This window comes from Dermacentor andersoni, chromosome 1, assembly GCF_023375885.2.
Source record: "Dermacentor andersoni chromosome 1, qqDerAnde1_hic_scaffold, whole genome shotgun sequence".
Lineage (NCBI taxonomy): Eukaryota > Metazoa > Arthropoda > Arachnida > Ixodida > Ixodidae > Dermacentor > Dermacentor andersoni.
In genome coordinates, this window is record NC_092814.1 from 75,145,510 (window position 1) to 75,172,731 (window position 27,222).

At 41.6% G+C, this 27,222-nt stretch overlaps 2 protein-coding genes across 3 annotated transcripts in view; one reads left to right on the forward strand and one right to left on the reverse strand.

Moving 5' to 3' along the window:
* Nucleotides 1–8,962, reverse strand: part of Gmd (GDP-mannose 4,6 dehydratase) — a 31,788-nt gene extending 22,826 nt beyond the window's left edge. The window contains exons 1-3 of one of the 2 annotated variants that reach the window (XM_050191880.3): nt 8,744–8,962; nt 8,560–8,635; nt 5,245–5,377 (exon numbers count right to left, since the gene is read on the reverse strand). In XM_050191880.3, coding sequence (XP_050047837.1) covers nt 5,245–5,377; nt 8,560–8,622 — 196 coding nt within the window. In that variant the 5' untranslated portion in view covers nt 8,623–8,635; nt 8,744–8,962. Of the gene's footprint in view, nt 1–5,244; nt 5,378–8,559 lie in introns of both variants that reach the window. The other variant, XM_072286097.1, reaches the window with a different exon arrangement.
* Nucleotides 8,963–9,176: 214 nt separating this feature from the next.
* Nucleotides 9,177–26,649, forward strand: RFeSP (Rieske iron-sulfur protein). The gene is made up of 4 exons (XM_050191884.3): nt 9,177–9,461; nt 9,639–9,782; nt 19,134–19,418; nt 26,366–26,649. The coding sequence occupies exons 1-4, from the start codon at nt 9,251–9,253 to the stop codon at nt 26,545–26,547; spliced, it is 822 nt and encodes a 273-aa protein (XP_050047841.2). The 5' UTR covers nt 9,177–9,250; the 3' UTR covers nt 26,548–26,649.
* The last annotated feature ends 573 nt before the right edge of the window (nt 26,650–27,222 follow it).

Sequence of the window (27,222 nt, forward strand, 5' to 3'; positions counted from 1 at the left end):
CATTGCTATGCACCACGGAAAGATCTGAAATTTCAATCCAAACGCCATTTCCCTCTTCACTCGCGGCTGCCGCGCTCCAAGCCGGACAGTGACGTAATCGTGCTCCTGTGCCTACGTAATCATGTCCGCAGCGAGACGTCGCTCGTGGTGACACGTGACTTCGAGAATTATTCAAGACAACATCTGTTATCTGTGCGATCTGTTGCTTGAATTGATGAATTGAAGTTTAGAGAAATAATAAAACACAAATGGAATGCCTGCATGTTTTTTTTGTTTTACTTTGCGCCGAAGCAAGAGAGATGTACTTCCGCGTGGTCGGTTTGTTCCCATGGTCGTGCGGTCACGTGCGCAGGTACCGAAACTATGCTATGTTCTACTGTGTTCCAGCGCGTGATCACGTTCTGCGATCCGCTTGTTCTGCCTCAGTATTCTTGTAGCACTGAATTATACCGCTAGTCATGTTTCCTTGCCCACAGCGGGCAAAATCGTGTGCCGCGCGAACGAGACAACAGCTCGCGCATGGCGCGGTCAGCGAAAATGCATAGCGCAGGAAAATAAAGAAAAGCGAGGAGAAAAAAAAATGAAGCCGGGGCCTGTAACGAATGCGTCACACGATCCTCGAGGTCTGGTATGGGAAAACGCAGGGAAGGAATTTCGCTTGTGAAGGCGAGACGGGGCAAGTGGAGAGAGTGTCTTGCTATGCAGTGGAGCTCGCCTTCTGAAATCATGGGTTTACGGCACTGAAATATTTCTATCTTTGCTATTAATGAGTCAATTTGAAAAATTGTTGCAGCAGAACACTCCCTAGAGGGCAGGTAACAACTTCAAGCATATAACCAAAATTTGGTATGGGGCCTGGTAAGGAGCCCTTTAAGATTTGATGGGTCAGTGGAAAGATACGCCAATTCACAACCAATTGGTTTGCTTCAACTGATTCATGCTATCACTTAGGCAGAGCTTTCAGGAGACATCCGATTGCCTTGAACTCTAAATTGGCAAGTGTATGCCATCTTTTTTTTTTCTGTTGCTTTTTTTCATGTAATCTGCATGTTTTCTCAATTTTCTTAACATTCAACAATGTGACGGAACACCCACAATTGCTACTTTTTGCATCAGCTGGCATCGCCGTTTCTTTATTTTCAAGAATTCAGAAGACATACCCTTTTCTCTAACCACAGTTACATACAAAGCCGCCCCTACAAATTCTGGGAAAAGTGCAGTGGCAGCAATATCTTGTTGAGCCCTCAATCTGATTACTGCTTCACCAAGCCATTTACATAATGGTCACGTGTTAACTTGCCATAGTGAGTACACTAGGTGCAAATAATTTATTTGTAGCACAAATACTGCATAAGCAAGGTGTGCATATCAGGGCACATGGAAGGAACTGTCCAGAATGATGCACCACTTTGCCATCTCTTAAGCCTTTGATCAATAAATGCATGGATGCTTATGCACACCTTAACTAAGTAGGCAGAACAAAAGTATTATAGTAGATTACTGACAGTAAACAAACACAAATATTGGTAATGGGCACGAAAAAATCAAATGCATGCTAGCTGCATACTTACGGACAGGATAGGCTAGGACAAGATAATAAACATCACAGTATAACAAATGTAAATTACATGGTTAAACAGAGCTGGAAATGGCCAAGGGACTCAGGGTTTATAAAGGAGTAACCCTAGGCATGTTGTAGCTTGCTCAACGTTGGGGTTATATATTACAGAGGGCCACTTAAAGGAAAGTCTGAAGTGGCCTGAAGTGCCAACCAGAACAGCAGTAGCTGGGCCTATGTTGCCAATGGTAACAAATTGAGGATGATAATAATGGTGTGATTACAGCACAGCACTGACTGTCCAATGACAACAATGATGGCATGATAATGACATGATAAAAATGACAATGGCAATGATCTCACAGTGCAGCCAATAAGGGTGCACAACAGCTCACATCACAGACAAGGGATTAAATCCTGCGCAGGGACTATAGCATGCTTTCTACTATGTCTGCCATGGAAACTTGATAATCATAATGATGCACATGATGGACACCACAAAAGTTGGATGAGGTAACGCTGACAACCACCACAGCGTTAGGGGACAGATATGGTATGTGAAGTGGAAGGAAGGCTTTCAAAAGGACAGGGTGGAAAGTGTTTTATGGATTAATGCAACCCAGTACATATTTGCTTTTCCTCTGCCTGAGTGGTCACCAAATAGGCAGCAGGTCTGGAAGTGTGATTGTAGTCCCTACAGTCAGTTTGAGTGATTCAGACTGAAGGAGTAGCACAGACACAAACCTTTGTTTTTTACATCTAGGCCTGCCCTTTTTTTCAAATTTGTTAGAGCTTGCAACAAACTTCCTGCCTTGCTCTTTCTTCCAATTCTTTTGGCCATGGTGATTTTTCCTCCGGTTTGAAGACCTTTTTTCCAATCCTTGCATCAAAAACATACATTTAATTGCAAATTTTGAGGCACTATAGCCACTGATAAACTCACTAATAATGAACATATAACTGCACATTGATGAGACAAGAATCACTTTGAAGTCCCTATGAATCAGAACCAACTAGCCCATCAAAAATAAATTCCTTATGTGTTGCTTGTGAAAGCTAAAAATGAGAGATACAGTCATGTGGTCTTGCAGAGGTGCGCACATAGAATGTGCTTCCATTCCGTGATACCAAAGGGGACACCAAAGCTAGAACCGGGACTGGTCCCGGTTCTAGCTTTGGTGCTTTCCATTGCCGCTTTGGTGTCCTGGAGGCGCCGCCAATAATGTGAAATAATGACACGTTCTTACATTTAGTAAATAACACGATTGAATAAATATAATTACGTCCAGCTGCCAACTTGTGACGCTAAGTTCAGCACTACCGCGCCCTGCGACTTCTGCTGGCACGCCCAGGGACAAACGCATACAACATGCGCTAAGAAACCCCTCTGTAGTGCCTAGGCAGAGTCATATATTCAAGGAGGAAGTCCCCACATTTCCTCTCTCATACCCGCTCCTACTCGTGCCTGTGCACACACGTCCGCCATCTCCGCAAGTGCCACGCCCCACTGTACCTACTAGCAATTGTATATATGCTCCCAGGAAGGTATAAAAGCAGTGCATCTTGCTGGTGAAAAGACCATCGTCTTTCATTCTTGAGCAGATTTGGGAGCCAATAGATCTTTTTTAAGTAACAATGTAAATAAATGTCTTGTTTTTGTTCTACGTCACCTCGTCACTGCCTAGGCCCTCTACACTGATCTACTTGGTCAAGCTTCACCCTACTAGGCAAATGTTACTCCTGAGAGCGAGAAGCCCCATGCAATATGAAATGCCACCTACAGTTTTCCTTCAGAAGGCACAACTTATCTCAGAAGGCCTTATCTTCACAAGGCTTATCTTTCTATATTCTCGCAACATTAGGAGCTGCGAGTACAAATGTAGTACTAGCACTTCCAAGCTTTGGAAGCAAAGCACGAATCCTGCTGGCCATGGCTGGTGCGGCCCTATTAGACAACTACCTTTGTAGAACAATGGCAACAGGCTGAGGCGCTACAACAGTTTATTAGTATTATACTACAAGAGCTTGAAAAAGATTTAGCATATTTTTCTGTATCCTAGCATATGAAGTCAAGAAGAGCATGGGCTACAATAATATTAGTGGCCTGGATTCCATAACGTATGATGACTTACAAGGAGGCATTATAGCATGGTGTGTGTAAGTGACTAGACATGTAATTTATTTAAGAATACTGCCACTCTCGCATGAGAAAAGGGTTGCAACAAAGTATGCATAAAGAACATATCGCAATGAAATCACAGAACATAAGATACTGGCATATACAATAGTGCATTATTGCAAAATCAAACGTTGAAAAGCCCAATTGCAGTAAAAGAAATTATTACCCACAGCCCCTCATCGGCATTACAGTGGGGGCGAAGGGGGTACAACACACAAAATTTGCAAGTACAGTATTATTAATTAAAATATTGTTACAATTATTAATTAAAATTAAAAATACCAACCATAGTTAAGCACAATTTAGAAGTACAGAATGAAGGATAAGACACATCCTATTACAAATGCTCAACAATATTTAATATATGATTAAATAGCAGTTTCAAATATTCCAGTAATGATGAGCTCTCTTTGTGCAAGAATAGCTTTCTTGACCACTGTTATAGATGAGTTTAGTAAATTAGCCTTTAGCAGTTCAGCAGTAGTCGAGTTAGTGCTGCTCTTTTCGTGACAGACAGTACGACTATCTGAAACAAAATGGCATGTCTATTCGCAGTGCATCAGGAAATGCTTATGTGTAGGCCGTAATTTTTCAGTGGAAACATCTTTTAGGGACAATATTTGCATGGTTGTGAGACAAATTGAACTCTATAGATCTTAATTTGCCTTTGTTTAGAAGACTGGGAAGGTCAGCCATGTTTAGTAAATCAGTAGGTGCATTTGTACAAAAACTGTTTTCCTTTTGTGTGATGTCATGTTTTGAGTATGGGAACCACAAACTATTAAAGGGACACTCAAATGATTTTGATGATTTTGCACAAACACACTGAGTTGCTCGGTAGGTCTTTCTAATCATTAAGCGACGTATTTAAGTGTTCGACGTGAGGTGTGTAATTTAGTGCGAGGTTTTAAAATTGTGCATCGCTACCGATCGCAGTGACACTGCTTTTCTGGGTTTTCACGGGACCCCTCACAACTGATGTGAGGACACGTTTAGCACTGACAGAACACTCGCAACTCAAGTTGCTTGGATAGCTCTCGCAAAGGGGGGGGGGGGGGGGCTCGACAACCAGGCAGCTAGCAGGTAGGTTAGAGAGGCTTCGTGCCCTGGCTCCAAGACAACCGGAAGTGGGCAACATGACGTCACGTGATGCAGAGCCAGTAAAGGCTGAGCTTAGCCTTGATCACTCGACAAATAAGTTGAGGCAAAAAAGCATGGCTAAGGAGGAGGGTAATATCTCATCATCCCTAGCTATCTTAATATGAGATGCTTCACTTAAATTGTGGAGCTAATGTTTTACTGTAGCTGTACCCTACACGTCTACAAAGTTTGTCTAAACCATTTCAAGGACCCTTTAGCACTGATCTATAGCTTTACAAAGTACATGTATGAAGTAGTACTGCCTTGAGAGAGTGACTACATGCAGAAAAATGCATGGCGTGCTACTCTCACCAAAGGCTGCCAAAATTTAACACTGCTACCATGTGATTTATCAAACAGTACCTACATCCCTGCTGATGGGTCTTGGGGTCTTTGTACAGATGCTCGATCCGACCCGTGTTGAAAGAGCTGGATCTACGAATTATTCCATGAACTTCATAGCCTTTGCCAAGAAGAAACTCCGCAAGGTATGATCCATCCTTCCAGAAAACAAAAAAGTGCAGTTAGATTTATGGCAGTATAAAATGACAAACCTATTAAAATTATGTTTTTGTAGTAATCTAAGAACCACAGGGCTCAAAATAAAATGTTTCAGGACAGAGTATCAACAAGGTTACGATGTGTGCCAAGATAAAGCAATATTTTTATATCCTGAAACTGAGTGGTGTGGTGCACACATGCGCATACAAATAATGCAGCACAGCTCCCTATTTCATGCTTGCACAGGCAAGCCACGAGAAATTTCAGCTTTCTCAACTACCCCTGTAGCACCCGAATTTTAGCTCCTGATGGCACATATCCACGATCTTTTAAAAGAATATGTTCGGTTATGAACTAAACATTCTCCACACGTGGCTTCCAATATGTTCTGGAAGTTTCTCCAACATGACACAAGAGTTGAAACATGAAGCTCTTACATTAGCTGCATGTACTGCAGCTCGTGTATGAGGGCGAATCAGAAAGTCTTTGCCTTTATTATTTCTTTTTTAACCAAATTATGGCTGTAAATAAGAAGTCAACATATCCATTCCCAGTGGCGGACCTTTTTTTTTTGTACCGGCCCGGCCTTATCTGCCAGTAGCTGCACGGTACGACGCTGCTGTCAGTTGTTGAAAATGGTGGTTGTGCTTCACACTTCCATGGCATACGAGCAATGAAGCGTGACAATCAGAACCGCCGAAAAGCTCCAGTCATTTCACAAGGAGAGTCTGGACCAACCACCGTACAGTCCGGGCCTCGTCCCTAGTGATTTCCATGTTTTTGGTCTGCTGAAGAAGTTCCTGGCAGGACAGTGATTCACGTGCAACGATGAAGCCAAGACAGCAGTCTGATGGTTCCACAGTCAGTCGGACAAATTCTACCACAGGGGCATCTCAAGTTTAGTGCTGCGATGAGAAAAATGCCTGAACCAGTGTGGGGACTATGTGGAAACGTAGTGTAAGGTACACAGAATACTATGTAGATTTGTAATGACCTGTATGTACCTTATTCTGGCTCATGTAAAAGAGGGGCAAAGACTTCCTGATTCGCCCTCGTATATTCAGTGAGACAGTCATACCATTCTTTTGTCTGAACCATTATATTTCTTTACATATGACCATACATCTGACAAAGTCTTTAACCCCACCACAAAAAGTATCCTGGGAAGCTCTCTTATATGACAAGGTGAGCATCAATTCACTATGCTGTATCATTCAGCATGTACATCACTGAAGTGTATATACAATCTCTGGAAAAGTACAGTTATAATGAATAACTGATGTTGCTTTTTTAAGCAGCACCAGCAACCAGGTGGAAACTGATGAAAAGCCTGTTGCCATTTAACCTAAGATCGCTGGTAAAAGACCCCATTGCCCTAACTTTCAATACCAAAAGCAGTGGCTTTATGAGGTCATCCCTGGAGCCAACCCTCAAATTCAAGAAATGATTCTGCAGTTAGCAATACCACCAGAGAAGTGGGAAGAATATTTCTGTACAGTGAAAGTTGATTCACATTGACTTGAGTTTGCAAATGATAAATTAAGACTGCAAACAAGGCACATTAACATTAATCATGCAACACTGGGCCAACCTTTAGCCTGAAACAAAAATGAATGAAAGACAGCTCCTAATTCCCCCTGCACGACATACATGCTTGGAAATAAACTGTGCCATTGGCAGATGTTTTGAAAGATGGCATTATAAACATGTTAATAGTTTCAAAGCTGAAATAAAGGTCATAATTTTACTTAACAAGCTGCAAGCAGGTCACCCTGCATTCCACAACCTGCTACAAGGGGGTACACACTAGCAGCACAATGGAAGCTGTGAATAGGACTACAAAATGGTGTATGTGATGTCATACAAATACATTTTAAACTGAATTTTCATTCGAGTAATCGAGAACTCACGCTGTGCAAATAATGTTTATATCAATGGAAGTGCAAAAAGATAAGCTTGCAGGGTAATCAATACCTACCAGGTAAGTGCATTATGATGGTCAAATTAAAAAATTACATCCAAGGAACTGCCCAAAGTAAAGCATTAAGGCAATGTTCCAACAACAAAATTTCTGACAGGTGCGGCCAAGACCAGTCATTGTAAGTGAAGAAAAGGCTTCTTAGATCAGGTGGATATGTTGCTGCTTCGGCCTTACAGACATATAGGCCAGCATAACATAAGGGTTCTTTTTGTTCAATTCTATTTCGCTCTTATCATATGACCTTCATGAATGGTCGATCCTGGTGATAAGGTAGGTGGAGTGCCGATTTGACCACTGACAAAGTGCAAAAGGTAAAGAATTGGAATATAATCATTACATCATCCCTACCATACAGTAGAAATAAAATTTTAAAGAACAAAAGTAATGCTAAAAGTTTGATGTTGGAATTATTTCAATCAATAAAAAGAAAGAAAGTACTTTACTTTTGTGCATCAATGTGTTGCTTTCTAACAGTTCAACATTCCAGTTTGAAAGTTTAAAGACTGAAGACAGACACTGCCATAATAAAATGAGGAGTGGTCTTTGTTGGTTCATCTCTGTGCTGGGGAAAATTATTTTCCCTGTTATCTGTAAAGACATCTTACACTTGCACAGCAACAATTTCATTTGCCAGAAAAAGGCCATTTGTAATCGCACATTTGTTAGTTTGCTTGCATAATTGATCATGAAAGCAATACCAACATGGATAGCTGCACTATGACTTCCACTTTTGTATTCAGCAGCAGTAATATATGAATTCGGACGCAGTCCAACTATTTGCTTCTAAGTGTTCACGAATAAACACACATTATAGTTGTCTGTTTTTCGTAGTTCCGTATAAAACTTAGGTTTCTCGTATAACCAGAAAAAGAAAAGCAGAAGGAATGTGTGTTGCGTAAGAGGAAGATAAGAAGTTGGTTTACGTTCCAAAGGTGCTGCTGCAAACAATTTTCCTGCCAATGGCAACTCATAAATGCGTAGATTGAAAAAAAAAAAAAGAAGAACAGGGACGGTGACCATCTTGTGCGCTGCATTCTATCTATTCGACATTACCGCGTTAAACATACACAACTCACGCGGCAGGAGTTCGCGTACGTTTGCCACGTATTCACATGAAATGCGCTATAAAAAAATGGTGTCAGAACACAGCACAAATCAAACGCGGCACTAAGCCCAATTAAATGATGACTGTTCACTTACTTGCCCAGTAATTCCCGAAATTAACGCAACCTTTCTCTTGGAACCATCCTCCCCCGATGCCATGTCAGCTATGAAGCTTAGTTGAACACATGCAAGTAGAGATATTTAAAAAAATGCGTCAGAATAATGTCACTCAGCAGACGGCACACCAAGATTCAGTGGGATAAACTGTTGCCTTCATTACCCAACACGTCTTACTGCAGTTACTGGTGATGCTGGCACCGGACTACCGGCTTTGCTATCGGCGTTAAGCTTGTACGCGTGTTTCGGCTGCTGTAGAGTACGCGAACACCTATATAAACTACCGCCTACCGCCACAGAATACCAGCGAGTAACCTTCTCTTTCAGCCAAAGACAAGAAGCCAAATCAGCCAAATGTCAAGTGTCAAGCACGGTAGCACAGTGGTGTCAAGAAGCGTCAAATCCATGGCTAATAGAAAGCGTCATCACCAAATATAAGCGCCAAGCAATAACAATAATGTAAAACTCCTAATTCATCACATATTTTTTGAGATATTTTTTTTTACTGTTAATGTAAAGAAAAGGTAAATTTGCGTACGTCGTGGTTGGATATGATGCGCGCTTTTCCGGATTGAGCGCTCCGGTCGGCTCCGGTGTCCGGCACCCTTTTCCGGTGTACTGGCTCGTGGGTCATTCAGTGCTGAAGCTGGGTCTGGTGCTTTAAAAAAAGATGATCTGCGTTAAAGGACGCGCGAGTACTCTTGCTAATTATGTAAAGGCTTCATCTAAAGCCGTAGCGTCACAAGTCCAGCCAATAAGTCCGGTTGTTGAGGTGAAAAAAGAAGTGAAGGTGCCGCCGTCGCCTGTTAAGCTCTCGCACTATGCCCTTGCGAAGTCTTTGCCAAGGAAGGAACTGCTTGCTTGCTCGGGAAGCTTTACAGGTTGGTTAGCAGAAGCTTTAATTCACAGAATAATTAAGGTTTACCTTAAATATTTTGCTTAAAGGAAATTGTATTCGCTTCCAGTGATTCATTCGTGATCTCCATGTTCATGACCTTGATATGGAGTTTCGATCTCCTTGTCCTGTATGGCTTGCGGTTTTTATTTTATTGATACAGCCCCAGCTCAGGTACGAATGGCCCACACGGACATCAAGGTGCCAGATTTTTCTGCCTACCGGAGGAAATCAAAGTTGGATCCTACCAAGACCTCGCGGGATGCCGAGGTATCCGGCAAAGTGCAGACCTACCTTATTCTCGGCGGTAAGTCTGAAGCCAGTTTCGTACACTGCAGCGTTACATGCAGCAATCCAAAGCAGGAACATCATTGAAGTTTACCTGTCCGTGTATTCACTTCTAATGTACAGTGCGTTGCTGTTTGCTCTTTACTATATGCTTTGTTAAAAAAAAAAAAAAACAGCTGCGAGCGTGTCTCGCATATAATCGAGATCAGTATGGATAGTGCAAAAAGAAAAAAAAAAACGAAAGAAAGAGAGAGAGAATCGCTAAATCATAAAGCAACATATTCGTTATTTACTACCTACCTTCCTTTAGTAGAGCATTTAGATCGAGAGTAATGCACCTTAAACCACTGGAGGGTGTAAGCTGAGTCAAACCATGGATATTTTGATATTTATTTACCTAATAGCAAATACAGCAATGAATTGGGTAATAAAATGTTAACCTTTTGCCATTTTGTCGACACCACTTGCGTCAGTTTGCCTGTGTCACGCAGTTTGTTGCCAGCACTTGTGCATGCATTGTTAGTGTGTGTTGTCGTAAACTGGAGAAAGAAAACAAGAGGAATGCTTAATTTTTTCTAATGCTTCACATAGTTCTGGTTACTGTTCACAAAAATGTAACTGCTTCTGATATCATTTTTGTGAATAGATACGAACTTTAAGCACACTTGGAAATCACTAGAGGGCTGAGAGTGCTAGCTAATTGGGGGCAATGCTGAACCAAAATGTGCCGTTATGCTAAGCAGACCAAATATCATGTTGGGAGGAGTTCAGTGGCATGCTACTAACTCATTATTAGTGGATAGGATTAAAGCGCCTATGTGACATTGCAGCAGTGTCTTAGTGGCTGTTTGGCTCTACGGCTGAGCCTGAGGATGTGGGTTTGATTCCTTGCTGCAGTGGCTGCATTCTGATGGAAGCAGAATGCAGAAACATCCAGGTGCTTAAATTTAGGTGCCCATTAAGTAGCTCCAATTGGTCAGGTATAATACAGAGACCACTGCCCCTTACTATGGCATCTCTAATAGCCCGTGTGTTGTTTGGGGACGTACAGTGTGATAATAAACAAATTTAGCAGTGTTTTCAGTCCTCTCTGCTTTGACCAATGTACCTTAACAATTTGCACACAGCTGCTCAGCGGGAATGCTAGTGTGTGTGTGTGCACAATGCTCACACTGGCAGTGGAACATAGAACACTGCCAACCAGTGGCATAGCCAGAAATTTCGTTCGTGGGGTCTCCTCCTCATATCCTCCTCCTCAGATCGGTCTCCTCCTCATAGAATTAGTCCAGGGATCAAATACATGAATAATAACTGCATTGTCATTGCCAAAGGTGCTGCAAACGAATATTTGAATGCTACGCACTGTCAAGACAAGTCAGTCAGTCGTCAGTCAAGAACTTTATTGAAGTCCTGAGGAGTTTCAAGCCGTTGGAGATCCCATGCGGGGAACTCCTCCGGCCGAAACCGTAGGCGAAGCCCAAGTCGGGACGGGAACGTGGTGACGCATCCGCCAGTTCTTGGGCTTGAACATAGTATGTCCCGAACATACGTAGTATGTCCATATATAGTACATACATACATACATACACACATACATACATACATACATACACACAGACATACATCTATCTTTTTTTTACAAAGTGTTTCTTCTACCGAAATCTGTGCTTGATTGTTGCCTTCAGTCATTTTTATTACAATATCATGTGTGAATTGTATCCCCCCCTATGTAATGCCTCTCAGGGCCTTTAGGGTATTGAAAATAAATACATAGTATGTATGTATGTGTGTATGTATGTCCCGAACTTGGGACATACGAGTGTAAACGAATACACTCGTATGTCCCAAAAATTGTGCCCGAAATAACTTTTTTTTTGTCTATTTAATAAGTAAAGAAAATATCACACGAGCTTTAGAACTATATCAGTTCGAAACCAGCAAAAGCCGTGCATGCTGCTGATATGAAAAATGTAAAGGCCGTGAAATGAACAAGTTGAGGACAAATATTTTAATGAAACTTTGTCATTCAATAACCTTGTTTACATTATTGTACATTTGCAATGGCGAGGAAAAAACCTCAATGACACTGTCCTTTGTTCCAAATATTGCGCAGGAGCAGCTGTCACTGGTCGTGTATTGTGAGTAATTGCTCCCAAATTATTGTTGCAACAGAGAGCACATACAAAAAGCAGGAGTTCTGCAAAATATACGAGGGCGAGCCAAATGAAAGTGAGCCAATGCGAGTATATGACAAACAGGGTACTTTATTTAAAATTCTCCATGAGCATTTATACATTTGTCCCGCTGACTAACGAGTCGCGTGATTCCCATCTCATAAACATCCTTGGGTTGCTGCTTCAAAAAGTCTGTAACTGAGTCTTCGACGTCATCGTCCGACACGAGTCTGGTTCCCTTGAGCTGTTTTTTCAACTGCCCCAAAATATGGAAGTTGCAAGGCGACAGGTCTGGGCTGTATGGCGGATTTTGCAGCATTTCTCACTTGAAATTTGCCAGTTCTGGGTTAACCGCATCAATGACGTGGGAACGGGCATTGTCGTTGAGCAAGATGACCCCATTCATCCATTTTTCACGTCGTTTGTTCTTGATTGCGACACGCAGCTGACCCGGCATTTCACAATATCGGAAACAATTGATAGTCTCTCCAGGTTTAGCAAATTCGATCATTAATGGCCCGTGACGATCGAAAAGAAAGTCAACACCTTTCCGGCGGAAATGACGGCCTTTGCTTTCTTTGGGGGGTGGTGAAGTCGAATGTTTCCGCTGTAAGCATTGCCGTCGTGTTTCAGGCTCATAATAGTGGCACCATGATTCGTCCCTGGTGACAACTGCAGACAAGAAGTCGTCACCCTCATTGTGATACTGGATCAGATGAGTCAAGGCAGCGGCGAACCTCTCCGTCTTCTGGCGGTGGTTCAAAATCTTGGGCATCCATTGCGCACACTAGAGCCGTTAACCAAGATGTTCATGAATTATGGTGTGAACCGAACTGTGACTGATGTTCACACGCTCTCTTAGTTCATCGATGCATATCCTCCGTTCTTGTCTATTCAGCTCATAAACCTTTGCAATTGTGACAATTGTGTTGGGGGTGATTGCACGATGGCTTTGGCCCGGTCTTGGACCGTCTTTGCAACTTTCACGTCCTTCTTTGAACCATCTGCTCCGACGCTTCACAATGGCCAATGAAATCCAATGATCAACGTACACAGCAGCCATACGGCGAATAATTTCCTTTTGGGAAACACCTTCAGCTGTCAAAAACCTCACGACACCATGCTGTTAAACTTTTGGAGCGTCCATTATGTCATGCAACCATGTTCAACCCAGTGTATAAGAGCAGCAAAGAACATTTATCCTCACACCTGCGTGTCACTTTTGTAAAAGAGAGATTCCTGTGTGCTACGAGCATGCCTCGCAGATAATGAACCGAACCATTATTGCTGGGGGTGGGTTGGGTCACTTTCGTTTGACTTGCCCTTGTACATTAGATATGTAAGATACAACGGAATATACAAATGCGAAGAAACAGCTTGATAAAGGGCAGAACAGTGCCACTGGAAACAAAGTTCTATGCACGTATACACAAAACTTTGCAACAAGATATTTAAATACACGTATAAGTCTCCAGTAAATTCACATATCTAAGGTAAAGTTACTGCATATTATGCGTCAAACAAGGCAGATAAACATGTTGGGCAATCACAGATCACAGAATCCTAAGGTCAGAATCCTGACGTAAAACTTTAGAAAAGTTGATGCAGCTTTGATGTCAAATGTTTAAACAACATTGAGCCTGCAAAGTTCCGGAATGACAATCTAAAGTACAACTTTAGAAATGTCAAGGCACCTTTCGCATCAGAAGTTTATGAGAACTTTATACTAATAAAGTTTCGGGATTGAAATCCATGCACTTGCTAGATTCCGTGGCCTCTGTGAGATGCCGCGACGAGACCGCTTGCCATCAAACTGCCCTTGAAACTTTATGCTCGGATGGGGCTCCTTGTGTTGTGTGACTCCCGTTGCATGGGCGTTGCCGTGAAATCCAGCCCGAATTCGCAATGTTTGCGCTGAAATGTCTTTTCGAGCGTGAAAAAGACATTCTATACAAAATCCAGAACGATTTCCGCCACCGGGGGTCGTTTTGGTCGGCAGTGCATGACAGCAGAAAAAAAATTTGGTGGGAGGGGGGGGGGGCTGACGCCTCATAAGCCCCCCCCCCCCCCCCCCCCCCGCCCTCTGACTATGCCCCTGCTGCCAACACTCTGCTACAAAGGCAATTCAGCATAATGTGAGAGTGCATCGCAGGCATCTCTGAGAGACGCGCTTTTTAAAAAGCAAAATGAACGCCGTTCTCTGCAGCTACCTAAGCATGTGAAATGTGAGTGGAGTATAAGAGACAATTTGCCATAAGTGTCTAATTTCGTTTGAACGAGAAGAAAGAGGGTTAACCGAGGAGCCCGATTTTTTATTAGTCATATCATAAGAAGCCAATAAACATTGGCACCAAGGACAACATATGGGAAATTACTTGTGCTTAATAAATGAAATAACGAAACGATAAATTAATGGAAATGAAAGTGGATGAAAAAGACTACTTGCCGCAGGTGGGGAACGATCCCCACAACCTTCGCATTTCGCGTGCGATGCTCTACCAATTAGGCTACCGCGGCGCCGTCTCCCCATCCACTTTCTTGGGTATTTATGTTTTCCTAGTAGAACCCCGTGAGTGTTAGCCAGCCCCACCACTCACAAACGTTGGTGGCAGACGTGGAACATCCTTTCTGCCGCAGGCGTCACGAGAACGTGATCTTTCTTGGGTGAAGGCAAACGGTCAATAAACCTACACATGCTACCTGAAGACATCAATGTTGCCATAGTTGTTTTTCCATCCACTTTCGTTTCCATTAATTTATCGTTTCTTTATTTCATTTATTAAGCACAAGTAATTTCCCCTATGTTGTCCTTGGTGTCAATTTCATTTGAGGAACTTGTAATTAGGGAAGTTCCAGCTTCTGTCCTTGTATTAGTACAATCTGAAAAGCTTTGTTTTAGGAAACTCTTTTTGGCATTTTGTTATGTAGCAGGCACCTCTTAGGTGAATGCAAGGAACTGAAAAAGTACAAGGCAAAAGGCAGCTTTATTCCAGTGCTGCACTGAGTCTCCACTGTCTCTTGTTTTCTTGTATTCTCTTCAGTTCAAGTCTGCACCTTCCAAGCACACTTTGCCCTACCTTTGCTACCGAAATGACCTTGCTTGTGTACATCTTTGCTTGTGTATAGTTCAGTTAAAGTCTTTAAGTCATGAGCTATGAGTAGGTTTGTAGACATCTTGTCTTTTGTTCAAGTAGTGAAGTGCTAGTATGGTGACCTCTGACAGTCAGAATTCAGTGACACAGCAAATAAGTTTGTTGAACTTGTAAACTGCAGTTCATAAATAAAATAGCAAGACCTTTTTTGAACTTAGAAGGTATTACTGTTGCTTTAGTGCCCTCGAAGTTAGCATTTTCAAGCTTCTGTGAGCATTAGAACTTCTTTGTTTGGTGGGGTAGGGGGGAGGGTGTAATTAAGCTGGAGGTATTCGATGGTCATATTGAGTAACTTAAATGCTTTAAGTGGTAACAGTTTGTTGGCATGATAGTTATCTTACTGCAATTGTAAGAGAGTTCTGAAAGAAAGGATTAATATTAATTGTCACCACTATAAAGAAGTCTGAGAGAGAAGTTGGAGCTGGCAGAACTGCACAACCCAGTGTCCTTGTCATCTTAGGTACCACAGTAGGAGATATATGTATATAAAGTTCTTTAAGAAGGCTTCCTCATACATTTAAGTTGCCCTACACAAGATAGCTGACTTGACACCTACAGCCCTTTGGCCGTCAATGTTGCATGGAAAGTGCAGTTTCCTCAGACTTTTCAGCACAAGCTTGTGCACTTGTGCTGTTTCTATTTCTATAGTCCATCTCAGTAGTTACTCACATAAGTGTGGAGGTCGGGAATGTTGCTGGCCAATACCGAAGGTGAATTTCCTGTCATCGGCTTGCTCCCTTGATGCCAAATGATTGCAGTTAATTCATCTAGCAGAAGCGGTGAAGAACGCGCCGCAGTGTGCTTAGGTCAAAGTCGTTTAGCTCTTTCACACTCCCTTTGCCCTTGCTTTTTACTAATTTTTTTTTTTTTACTGCGTTCGTTTCAGGGCCCCTCTAACTTGTACAAGATTTGAAAAATAATCCCGTTGGATATTTGCCCGGCATGGTAGCTTAGTTGCTATGGCATTGCACAGCTGAGCTTGAGGTCATGAGTTCGATCCCGGTCGCGGCAGCCGCATTTTGATGGGGGTGAAATGCAAAAACACCCATCTACTTAAATGTAGGTGCACTTCAAACAACCTCAGGTTGCCAAATTAATCCGGAGTCCTCTACTATGGCATGTAATGCCCCATAATTTAATTTTAAAGTGGGAATTCTTATGCAATGGCTATTCAATGATAGCTATACTATACTTGATGAACTCGTAAGCACAATGCACTTCCTTGATGAAAAAGAAGTTGCTTCGAGGAGCTCTGTCTGGGAATATCTAGCAATCAGTGTGCACTGTGATGGAAAACAAGAGGCTTTGGCATCTGCAATGAGCATATTTTTTATTCATTAGCATTGTGTATCTTTGTTGAAATACATGTTACAATAGGCACCGTTACATTAGGTGTAAATGCAGACGAGCATTTGAAATAACTTGAAAGCTGTTAGACAAATAAGGTGGAATTAGGAACCCGTTAGTGTTTAAAAGAATACATTAGATGTCCATTCACAACCTTTGAGTCTGGTTGGTGTTATTTGATGCCACGTCCATCTTGTTGCCAGAAATTTTTTGAAATTTAAGCTTTTTTGTTTATTTGTTTTTTTGATTGAATGAAAAGAATAAGGGAAATCGAGGGGCTCGGTTTTTGTTAGTTACAACTATGAAGCCAGGAAAAGAACAAGGGAAATTAGCTGTTCTTTCTCATTTATGTGTAGATATAATAAGTAAAAGAAATAAAGGGGACAAAGGGGGGACAACTTCTTGTAGCTTGTTTGCAATAATAATGTCAAGAGAAAAATTCTGCGCTCTATGAAAGAATCGATTGCTGGAAGGTGTTTATACTATGTAAAGATTATGGATAGATTGGTACAGCTACGAAGAACAAAATGGTAATTCTTGTAGCGTTGGTGACCTGCTGAAATCACAGGATTTGCTGCTACAGCATGGTTATATTGTGCCAAATCTCTAATTTGTCAACGTTAAGATTTTGGGCTCCATTACACTTCCTATTTGCAAGAATTAAGCATGACAAGTTTAATTTGTGTGTAGTAGTGAGGCCACATTGTGGTGTGTCTAACTTATCAACTGGGTGTACACTCTTGGAAAAAAGCATGTGGAACACAGGCTCCCTGAGAAAACTTAATTTCTTTGTAATTCAGGTGCACAAACTGAAATGGATGATTGTGCTGCAAAGTTCGAAATGCCCAATTTGGACTACAGTCCTCAATTTCGAGTCGCATTCATAGGTGGAAAAGAAATCTGCTTTACTGCGGAATCCCTGGTCCATATACTTTCACTGTCATAAATTTTGGCAAACAGAACTTTATTTTACTGGGGGCTGAACAGTAGCCGAAAATTCTAATGTTAAATTGAATATTGCGTATATTGTAATTTTGTTTCATATGAACAGAAACAAGCAGCTTACAAATTGCCTGCTTGTTGACAACATATAAGTGTATCAACTAACAGCAATGAACAGCCTAGCTTATGAGCAAAATTTGGTAAATAGCAGTGTGCTGAATATTTTTCTTACTTTTGGCTTAGTTTAAAACATTTTGTGGTGTATGTTGTTGTGTATATGTTGACTCATGTGTGTCGTGTGCCTACACAATGCATACTGCATGAGAGTTAAAAAACAGTTGTGCTTAAAGGGGCTGACAACCATTTTTTATGGTACCCATTTTCTTTAGTGCAAGGAAAAGCTTACTGGTCTGAGTGTCCAATCATACAGTGGTAACATGCAAAATGCCGTGGAACATTTTTTAGCAGAATTTTCCGATCTGCTTTGAGAATGTAGTCATGCTGAAGAAACATGCTGGAAACAGTGTTAGGTGAGTGTGATGGCGATTATAAGCCAGCACTGGTGGGAAGCAGACAAGTGCAGCTCTAGCTGTACGAAGGTAATATCGTGTTTATCAAGCCAATGTTCCTGCGGTTCATGCCTTATGAAGTGTTGAATTATATTTACAATAAGTGGTGTACGAATCTATGTCTCAGTGACGGCTCCCACCAAGTAACAAACTGATCTCAAAGGCTGTGCTTTTGCTGGCTGGATGCACCAGGCTTTTCTTTTTAGCCAAGCGCAGTGGTAGGATGTGCCTGTAAATATTATTGCAGTGCCGGCACCTATTCACTGCACAATTCGTCATTGGCAGTTGATATCTTGTAGTGACCTCAGAACTCGTTAAAGAATCCCAGGTGATCCAAATTTCCAGAGTCCTCCACTACAGCGTGCCTCATAAGGTCATGGTTTTGGCACATAAAACCCCAGAATTTAATTTTTTAGAGACCTCAGAACTCTGGGTACTAACTCGCAAACTCATGTGCGCCATGATGCATTGAACGTCTCTGCCCGCTCCGCTGCTCCATTCATTACCACGAAGGCAGTGTTGCTCATTAATGCGCACTTCTTTTTTACTTCGTAATATGCATAAAATAAAGTGCAAAAGCTTAATAATATGCGAACTGCAATTTCAACCAATAATTATGCTGTGCTTAATAACAGCCGACTTACATACATTAATCTCTTATACTACATCCGAAGTACCACGGCTTCACCACCAGGCTGCGCCATCTACTGATTTTTGAGACTTTCTTTGCCAATTTAAAATTATCATTCCTACTTAAATCATGAACAGTGTGCTGGATTCTATCGCTATAAATCATGGTCGTTTCATTACCATCAACATCTCGCAACACATTCTGGCCAGTTGTGAGTCCCTTTAAGAAATGATGCACAGCTTTAAAATGAAACCACCACAAAGCAAACATAAGTGATGCAATGCGTCTGTGCTTGCTAAGGCTTGAAAAATTTACATAACTAAGTGGGCATTGTATCTGTTGTTTATGTTGATGGTCATATATCCAAATGCTGGGAATTGAAGTGCTGAATAGAATTACTTGGTTGACTGTTAGTTGATATGAATTCAGATTTTCAGTGTTCATGAGAGTTTCAAAAATATTTTACAAATGTGAGACATTTTGAGGAAAATAACAATGCTTGTGAATGTGCAGGAGCAAAGCATGTGTACAATTTGCAATCACACTTATGTGCAGTTGGAGCTGTGGGGGCCACGTATGCTGCCAAGTCCATCGTAACGAAATTTGTGTCGGCTCTGGCTGCCTCGGCTGATGTATTAGCCATGGCCAAAATCGAGGTGAAGCTGAGTGATATTCCGGAAGGCAAAAATGCTACCTTCAAGTGGCGGGGAAAGCCACTGTTTGTACGTCATCGGACAAGTGAGGAGGTCAGCAGGGAAACTTCTGTTGACTTGAGCTCTCTGCGAGATCCACAGGACGACAAGGAACGTACACAGAACCCAGAATGGCTGATTGTATTGGGTATGTATCTTCTTTGAAAATTTCTCATAGTACTTCAGAGACATTGCAACACCTGAAAGTTGCAACCTTGGAGTGCAAGGCAGCCAAGGTTTTTCACTCAAGGTAATATTTGGTTGCATATTATGAAATGATTGTATTTGGCTTCAACAAGCTTGCTGATTTGCACTTTTTTTTAGTGATCCTGATAACTACTGAAAGACTTCTTAGCACAGGAAACATTATCTTCTATGGTTAATATTAATAATTTTTCTTAATACATGTAGTTGTGTCTTTGGTTGTCTGCATCTAATCATTGCAAAAGAGGGCATGCCAATGAGGCACAGGCAAGAAAAAGAGCAGCGTGAAATTTGCCTTATATTGTCATGGCCTGTCAAGGTTGTTCTTTTTTAATCAGTGCTTATGTACTTATTTGGCATAGTCAGGCCTAGTCTTTACATTGAAAGAAAGGTTTCAATTGCAGAAGAGATCTAAGTCATGGTCTGTAAGTATAGGGTTTAGTGCATATTATTAATGCACTTGACAACTGTGTCATTTGCACAAGAATTTTGACTTTTGCAGTAAAATTGTGCGAACGAAATGTTGCTTTGATGCTTGGAGCAGTGTATAGGGGGTATGCACTACGCTTGATCTGCGAGGTGGCAACAGCATCACCAAGTTAGCTGCGCCATATTGCCGGTCACATCATTTATGCAGCATCAGAGAAATACCGAAAATTTATCTTGTGTGAACTGCTGATACCTGTACTGGTAGCTCGTTAAAGCCACTTTTGGCATTAATAAGTAGTTGCTATATTGGCACACACCCACAGCGGTGTTTTGTGCACTGTGCCATGGGGGCTTGTTTGTTTAGCATAAAGTCTTTGTACGGTGTATCTGCATGTCCATAAAGACAATATGTGCTGTAGGTGTGCGTGAACAGATTTGCAGCATTATGGTGATCTGTGCTGTGTTTGGCTGCAACAGTCACATGAGAAAGAAGCCTGGTGGTCAGCATATTACCCAGGCTGGGTTCTCGATACCTAAGGTGATCAAGCATTAGTACCAGAAGAAGGCAGAGCTAACATCACAAAGAAGGACAATGGGGTTTCAGCTACATTAACCACCATGGCAGACTGCACGGGGACGCAATACAAAGCCTGTGGAAAGCATTTCATTTCTGGTGAATCATTTCATTTCTGGTGAATCAACATTAGCATTTCTTTGCACGATGTAATTGGACACAACACACAGTGGGCTCTGTAATGCGGGTGGTTAGGTATGTATACAGTGGTGGGAGGTTAAAAATTAATACCTCATACTTATTTCTATTGAAAGCAAGGTGTTTCTCCCGAAAGCAGGGTGTGCTTCTCGTAAGCACTGTTAAACACATGCACAGTGCCCTACGCTTTATGAAATGCATAAGAACACCCATTTGAAGGCCCTACATTCATTAATTTGCAAGCTTTGAGTTGCTCACATGACGCAAAGCTTGTAGTGTTCACCAGACTTGTGTACATGTTCAAGAAAAAAAAGTAACGAATTACAATTACCACTATAAAAACGTAATTGAGCAATTATTTTAGTATTTTGGCAAATTTTTTGCCTTTGCCAATTACTTGCCTTGTTACGTACCGCTCCTTTCTGTAGTGCCTTCGGGCCTTGAAACTATGTATAATAAATAAATAAATAAATTACTGAAGTGTAATCATTACACATACATTACTTTGCTCTCAATCTTTAACATTACACAAATGCAGTAAATAGAACGAGCTGGCCTAGATCTTTTATTGCGTCTTCTGCAGCCCGTCACATGTCCTTGTTCTTCGCTAGCTATTACTTTTAAAATTCTGTAGGATGTGAGACACCAGCACTGAGAGAGAAAACTCACTCGGTGTGCATGTTGGAGGGAAGAGTGGTGTTGTAATTTGTGAACACTTTGTGCACAAGATTCTGGTTACCAACTGATAGAATGCTCGTGTCTGGTTCCTATATCAAGTGCAGCGCTTCATTGCTGCTGGGGCTCAGAGAAAGTGCACCTGGCAGGGTAATGAAAAGCTTTAAATGTTGTTCTTATGCGATTTCCTTTGCATAGCGTTCAAAGTGTCCATCGATATCCAGCCGAAACAGCACTTATTCAAATCATCGGCCAACATCTGGTGTAGTATTAAAATGAGGAAACAAATATCTGGTGTAGTATTCGAATGAGGAAACAAATACTGGCGGTTGGGTTTGCTCATCTGAATATGCGCACATGCGAGGCTGCTGCAGGGCACAACCATGGGTATTTTACTCTAGTTCCCACCAAATTCAAATGCTCGAATCTGTGTCACCTCTTACAAAGTAAAAAAAAAAAGTATGGGGTTTTACGTGCCAAAACCACGATCTCGTTATGAGGCATGCCGTAGTGGGGGACTTCGGAAATTTGGACCACCTAGGTTTTGTTAACATGCACCTAAATCTACGTACACAGGTGTTTTTGCATTTTGCAGTTACAGAGTAAAGAAAGTAATTGACCAATTTTGAAACTGAAAAATTGTAGTTGATTACAAGTCATTCATTACATGTAATTTGTGACGTACATGTCTAGTGTCCACAATGAAGTCCTTAAAGTCAGTGAGGTCCACATCATGCTGCTTTGTGTTCAAGTGGGTCAGCGCAGGTGCACTTCTTTTTCATAGCGTAATATTTCTGGTCGATTCAACCCACGTGTATATGTGCTTGAGCTCATCGTTAGCAAATGTTGTACGAATTGAGAGTGAAAACTAACAGAGACATCAACTAACTGTGTTTTGGCAGCAGCTTACATACAAATGCGTGAAATCATGATCGGCAATATGGCGACAACTGTGGATTTGCTCCTTAAGAATGACATCAAATGCCTACCTGCTATATGTGACATAATATTCCATAGAAGCCTACATGTCCTTTAATGGCTGCTTATGGGTGATGCCTGAGTGCCATAAACATCTCGCTGGGCCAACTGCTTGAGAAAAATTATGCTGCATATTTTATGATGGCTGAAATGTTGTGCACATTACTTTTTGGCAGGAAATATCAACATTTTTATTTCAGGCTTGATACGCCAAGTCGGCGTGTTATGCCCCCTCTAGCTAGAGTTCATGCCCATGCGAAATGACTTCCGCACACCGGAGTGCTGTGTGTACTGGGGCCTGAGACATGCCTCAGAAAGCAAAGAAATCTTTACATTGAAACAGTGCTTGTTGGCTTGGGAAAATTCCATCAGTGCAACATACTCGTTAAGACACATCACATGCATGTCAGCTTCGAAACAGCATGAAATCACTGTTCGGCACTTGACAGAGCATATAACAAGGCACAGAGTTGCAACAAATGCTACAAAAGGAAGCACCTTGTTTAGCTGATCTTGCTAATGCTACATAGCATTGTTGAGCACAAGAGTTGTTGGCAAAAGAAAGTAAATGAGAATATTTACTACAACATGGCACCACACTGGAAGACAAATGACTCTAACCATTCAATATTTATAGCCCTCATTCTAATAGAAACCACTTCACTGATGAGCCTCCATGTGTTTTTCATGTATTCAGAGTGTTGGGTTCACACAAATGTTGAACTGGGTACGTATATCACGTGTATGTGTCCATAGGACCAACGCACATCTGTTAATCCTTTGTTAAGGAAGCAGCAAGTTTATTGAAATAATTGACCAAAACCATGGTCCCATTTCCACTAACTTAGCACACATGCCACCTGTAGCACACATCCCCCCCCCCCCTTCCTTTCCCCATGCTTGCGCAGGAAGACTGCACTCAAGGCATACATTGCACTTGGACTTTACACTGAGCATGACACTGCTCTTATATGAAATTTGGCACTCTTATACGAAAGTACTTGTATATATGCAAACTATATACAGGGCATCTCACTTAACCTGAGCCAAACGTTAAAAATATACAAATGCTACATAGCTAGGCAGGAAGAAGGTAATGTTGTTTTCTGCCACTTGGAGATACTCAGATTACTTTTTGCATTCTGCCTAATGAGTCTTAATAAATCAACTTCTCAATTATTACAGTTAGATAAAAAATGTCAATGAGAAAATTGTAGAGCAACATGGGAAACTCCTGACACAGCTTTCTGTTGCTCAATACGTGCTACATAAAAATGTTTTTCCAAGCATGAAAGGAGCCCGCTAATACACGCAAAGTACCTCAAGCGTCCAGTCACGCGACAATTTTGAGTGTATTCACACACTTCTTTCGCACTCTGAAAAACACCTTTATGTAGCACGTATTTAGCAAAAGAAAGCTGAATTGGGAGCTTTTCATGTTGCTCTACAATTTTCTCGTTGACACTTTTAATCGAATTATAATAATTTAGAAGTTGATTAGTTAAGATGAAGTATCTAATTAGGCAGAATGCAAAAAGTAATCTATCTCCAATCGACAGCAAACAACATTACCTTGTTTCTATCCAGCTACATAGCATTAGCATATTTTTGAAGCTTGAGTCAAGTTACATAAAAGAAGTATAGTACTATTCTTCTTTACTGTATTTACAAGTCGCTCTTGAAAGTTTTGTGGAAGCAAATTGTGGCTGCTATTTGAGCATTAATCACGGCTGGGATTACGGTAAACTTTTCTGCTCTGTTTATATTCCAAATGCACCATTAGCCCTCGGTGAAAGGTCAAAATGGCTCACAGCCCATATGGGCATGGCCCAAGCCATTTTGACCTAAGATATAGGGCTAATGGCATATTTGGAATAGTTTCATGTTATCCTGGCCCTTATTTCAGCTTTTTAAATCAAGTAAATGTGTCTAACAGTGTATCGAATTACTTTTAATGTAGAAGAGCAATCAAATGTTGCCTTGGCAGGCAACAGGAAGCACGTCACTTTGATTATACAGTGGTATCTTGTAAAAGCATTCCTATCTGGTGTTAATGGTTGCCCTTCTCCTCCTCTTTTTATTTATGATGCACTGGAGGGTATGACTCTCCACAGGTGCCAGGCAGTGCTTGCAGTATTCCATCCAGTAACACGATGTCATGCTGCGCTTTCTTCTTTCTGGTTGCATTCCAAATCTTGGCATAGACAGCCACTATCTTTGACAGACATCTGTCATCCTAAGCCCTGATTGAATCCTGTTGTAGGCTTCAATAAGACAGCATCAAAGTCATCAGCAATGCATGTGTAGCTGCAGGGTGGGGCGAAGTTGAGTGGGCACCATTAAAACAACCTAAGCATGAGTGCTGCTTAGGCGAGAGACACTGTCTAGGGAAAATGCAGGTTTTGGAAAGTGATGTGTGCAAGTTGTCAGACTGTATAAATCTGTGTAGTATTCATAATGACACAGGCTAAGTATCACCACTACCTTAATATAGAGTGTACGTAGTATAAATAATTGACTTAATATTTATTAATGCGATAAGCTTTCTTAGGATACTTAACGCACCTTCTGGTGTCTATCTGCCTTTCCCAGTCATGTCTCTGTTTTCTCACCTACTTGGGTCACTGGGGTAGTTCACAGTCTAATTGGTAGAGCATTGGGCTGCTGTCCTGAGGAAACTGAGTTCGAACCCAACTATTGGACCAACTTTGGTCACTGGGTATGTGCAACTGGTAAAGTGCGTTTTTCAGTGAACCTCTCTGATGCCGACTTGTGTCACCGGGTGTGTGCCGCTCTTCAGTGAACCTCTTTGACACAAACTTGGGTCACAGGATATGTGACCCAAGTTGCAAAAATCTTTGTTTACATGGGTGTAAGAAATTAGATGCCAGGGCAATGTCCAGGCGTGTTCGTGTTCTAGTATGCTTAATGATGCAGAGAAGTTGTCATCTTGTGTGTCAAGCAAGTTAGCTTGGCTTGTTGGAACAAATTGGAATACACTGTCTTTCAACATAATTACAGGCATGTGGCTCACTGCATTTGCTCACTTTATACTGGTCTGCTCTCTCTGGTTTGTCCTTGCACCTGCTTCCACTTTTTCTATTCCGCTGCTCACGATCTTCAAGATCGTGGCCAATATAATTTCGTGATTTTTGGCACATGTGAAGCTACGAAGGGAGGGTAAGGATTTGAGATGGCCGTAAAAGAGACAGGTAACCTTTGTTGATATTGTTGTAATTAGAGGAGCAGTATAATATTTCACTTGAATGTTCATTATTGCAGTCTTAAGTATGGTGGTTTTATTTGCCTTATGCTAACATTTTAGGGCCTCGTTGAAGGCTTCAGTTGAGTGCTTTAAGTGTTGTGTAGCGTTATAGTCATCTTAGTAGTGGTAATGTTCAATTTTACATACTATCGGCATGAAATGTAACGTGAACAGTGGAACATGTTTTTGAAGCATAACTGAAGTCGCAGTATGCGCTGTCAGGCAGTCATCGCCAAAGACAGGTGCACACGTCCACTTTGCTTGTTAGAGTGTGAGGATGCCTGCCCTACTGCCATAATTTTCTGTGATTTTCGTTTTCTTGCCTTTAAATAAAAGAAAACAGAAGCTCAACTCCTGCAGTAGGGCAAGCATTTTCACCCTGCAGGCAAATTGAATGCTTATGTGCCCGTCTCAGGTGACGACTGGCCAATGGCAAGCACTGTATGTATGGTTATCCGTCGGGCACGCTCTTCGCTCTTCACATTTCATTCGAAGGGATAGTACATTAAATATCCTTTGTTGTACTGTGTTTACAGATAGCATAGATAGCGTGTAATAAATGGAACACTGAACCACCCCTTTGTGCTGCAGCTGGTAGCATTGAAAGGAACTAGAGGGTTTGTGAACTTAACTTGTACTGAATGCAAGGTAAGCCTTCTGGTATGGCCTCTGGATCATTAGCCTTTCATTTCATGTTGCACATGGATATGTGCCTGTAAAAAAGTGACACATTGGTGGTTGTTCTCTATGAGTCTGTGTTCGTTCCATTTTCACTTTTCATGTAGAACCTTGTTTCTGATGGTTATGCATAATCTTGTGCATACTTCTGCAGGTGTCTGCACTCATCTAGGCTGTGTACCTATTGCTAACGCGGGAGACTTTGGTGGCTACTACTGCCCATGTCATGGCTCACACTACGATGCATCTGGCCGCATCCGCAAAGGGCCAGCACCTCTAAACCTTGAGGTGCCTCCATATGAGTTTACCAGTGACTCAACAGTGCTTGTCGGCTAACAGATTTAGATGTAGACTAAAACTCCCGGCACAGCTGGTCTGCACTGCATGCAGCTGTGTTCTGGAACTGTAGGCACCTGCCAGTAAAGCTACATTGTTCAAGTTTTGTCTGAGTGCTTGTTCTTGCATTGGACTTCACAGGTTTTGTTGCATCTAAATGTTTTACTGGCTGTGCTAGCCGTTGAAACTTCAATTGACTGTGGCTTAGTTTAGCCATTTGTTTATGGGACAAAAATATGGTGTCACAATAGTCAGTGTTACAACAAGGGCTGGCTTTATCTGTAAGTATAATGTTGCTTATTGTTTGTCTGTACTTCAAATCTGTTGTACTAAGCACAATTTCTTTTTGAGAAACCTGTACTGATAGCACTTAATCAACCCAATTTGGCCTCCGTTAAGGTATTGCACCAATCATGGTAGCACATGAAGTTAAGCAACTAGTGCATAGCTCATGGCCAAGCCTGTTCTGGAAACTTGTACTATATGCCTACATGGAGTTTTATCCTTATGCCTAAAGACACTAAAAATGGATGATGCATACTTATACAAAACTGAACAAGATATTGTATGCATAAGAAAAAGCCATAAAATAAAAGAAGCAACGCACGTTAACAACATAGCACATCACAGAGAATACATTCTGACGATCCAAATCACTCATCAGGGGAAAGGAGG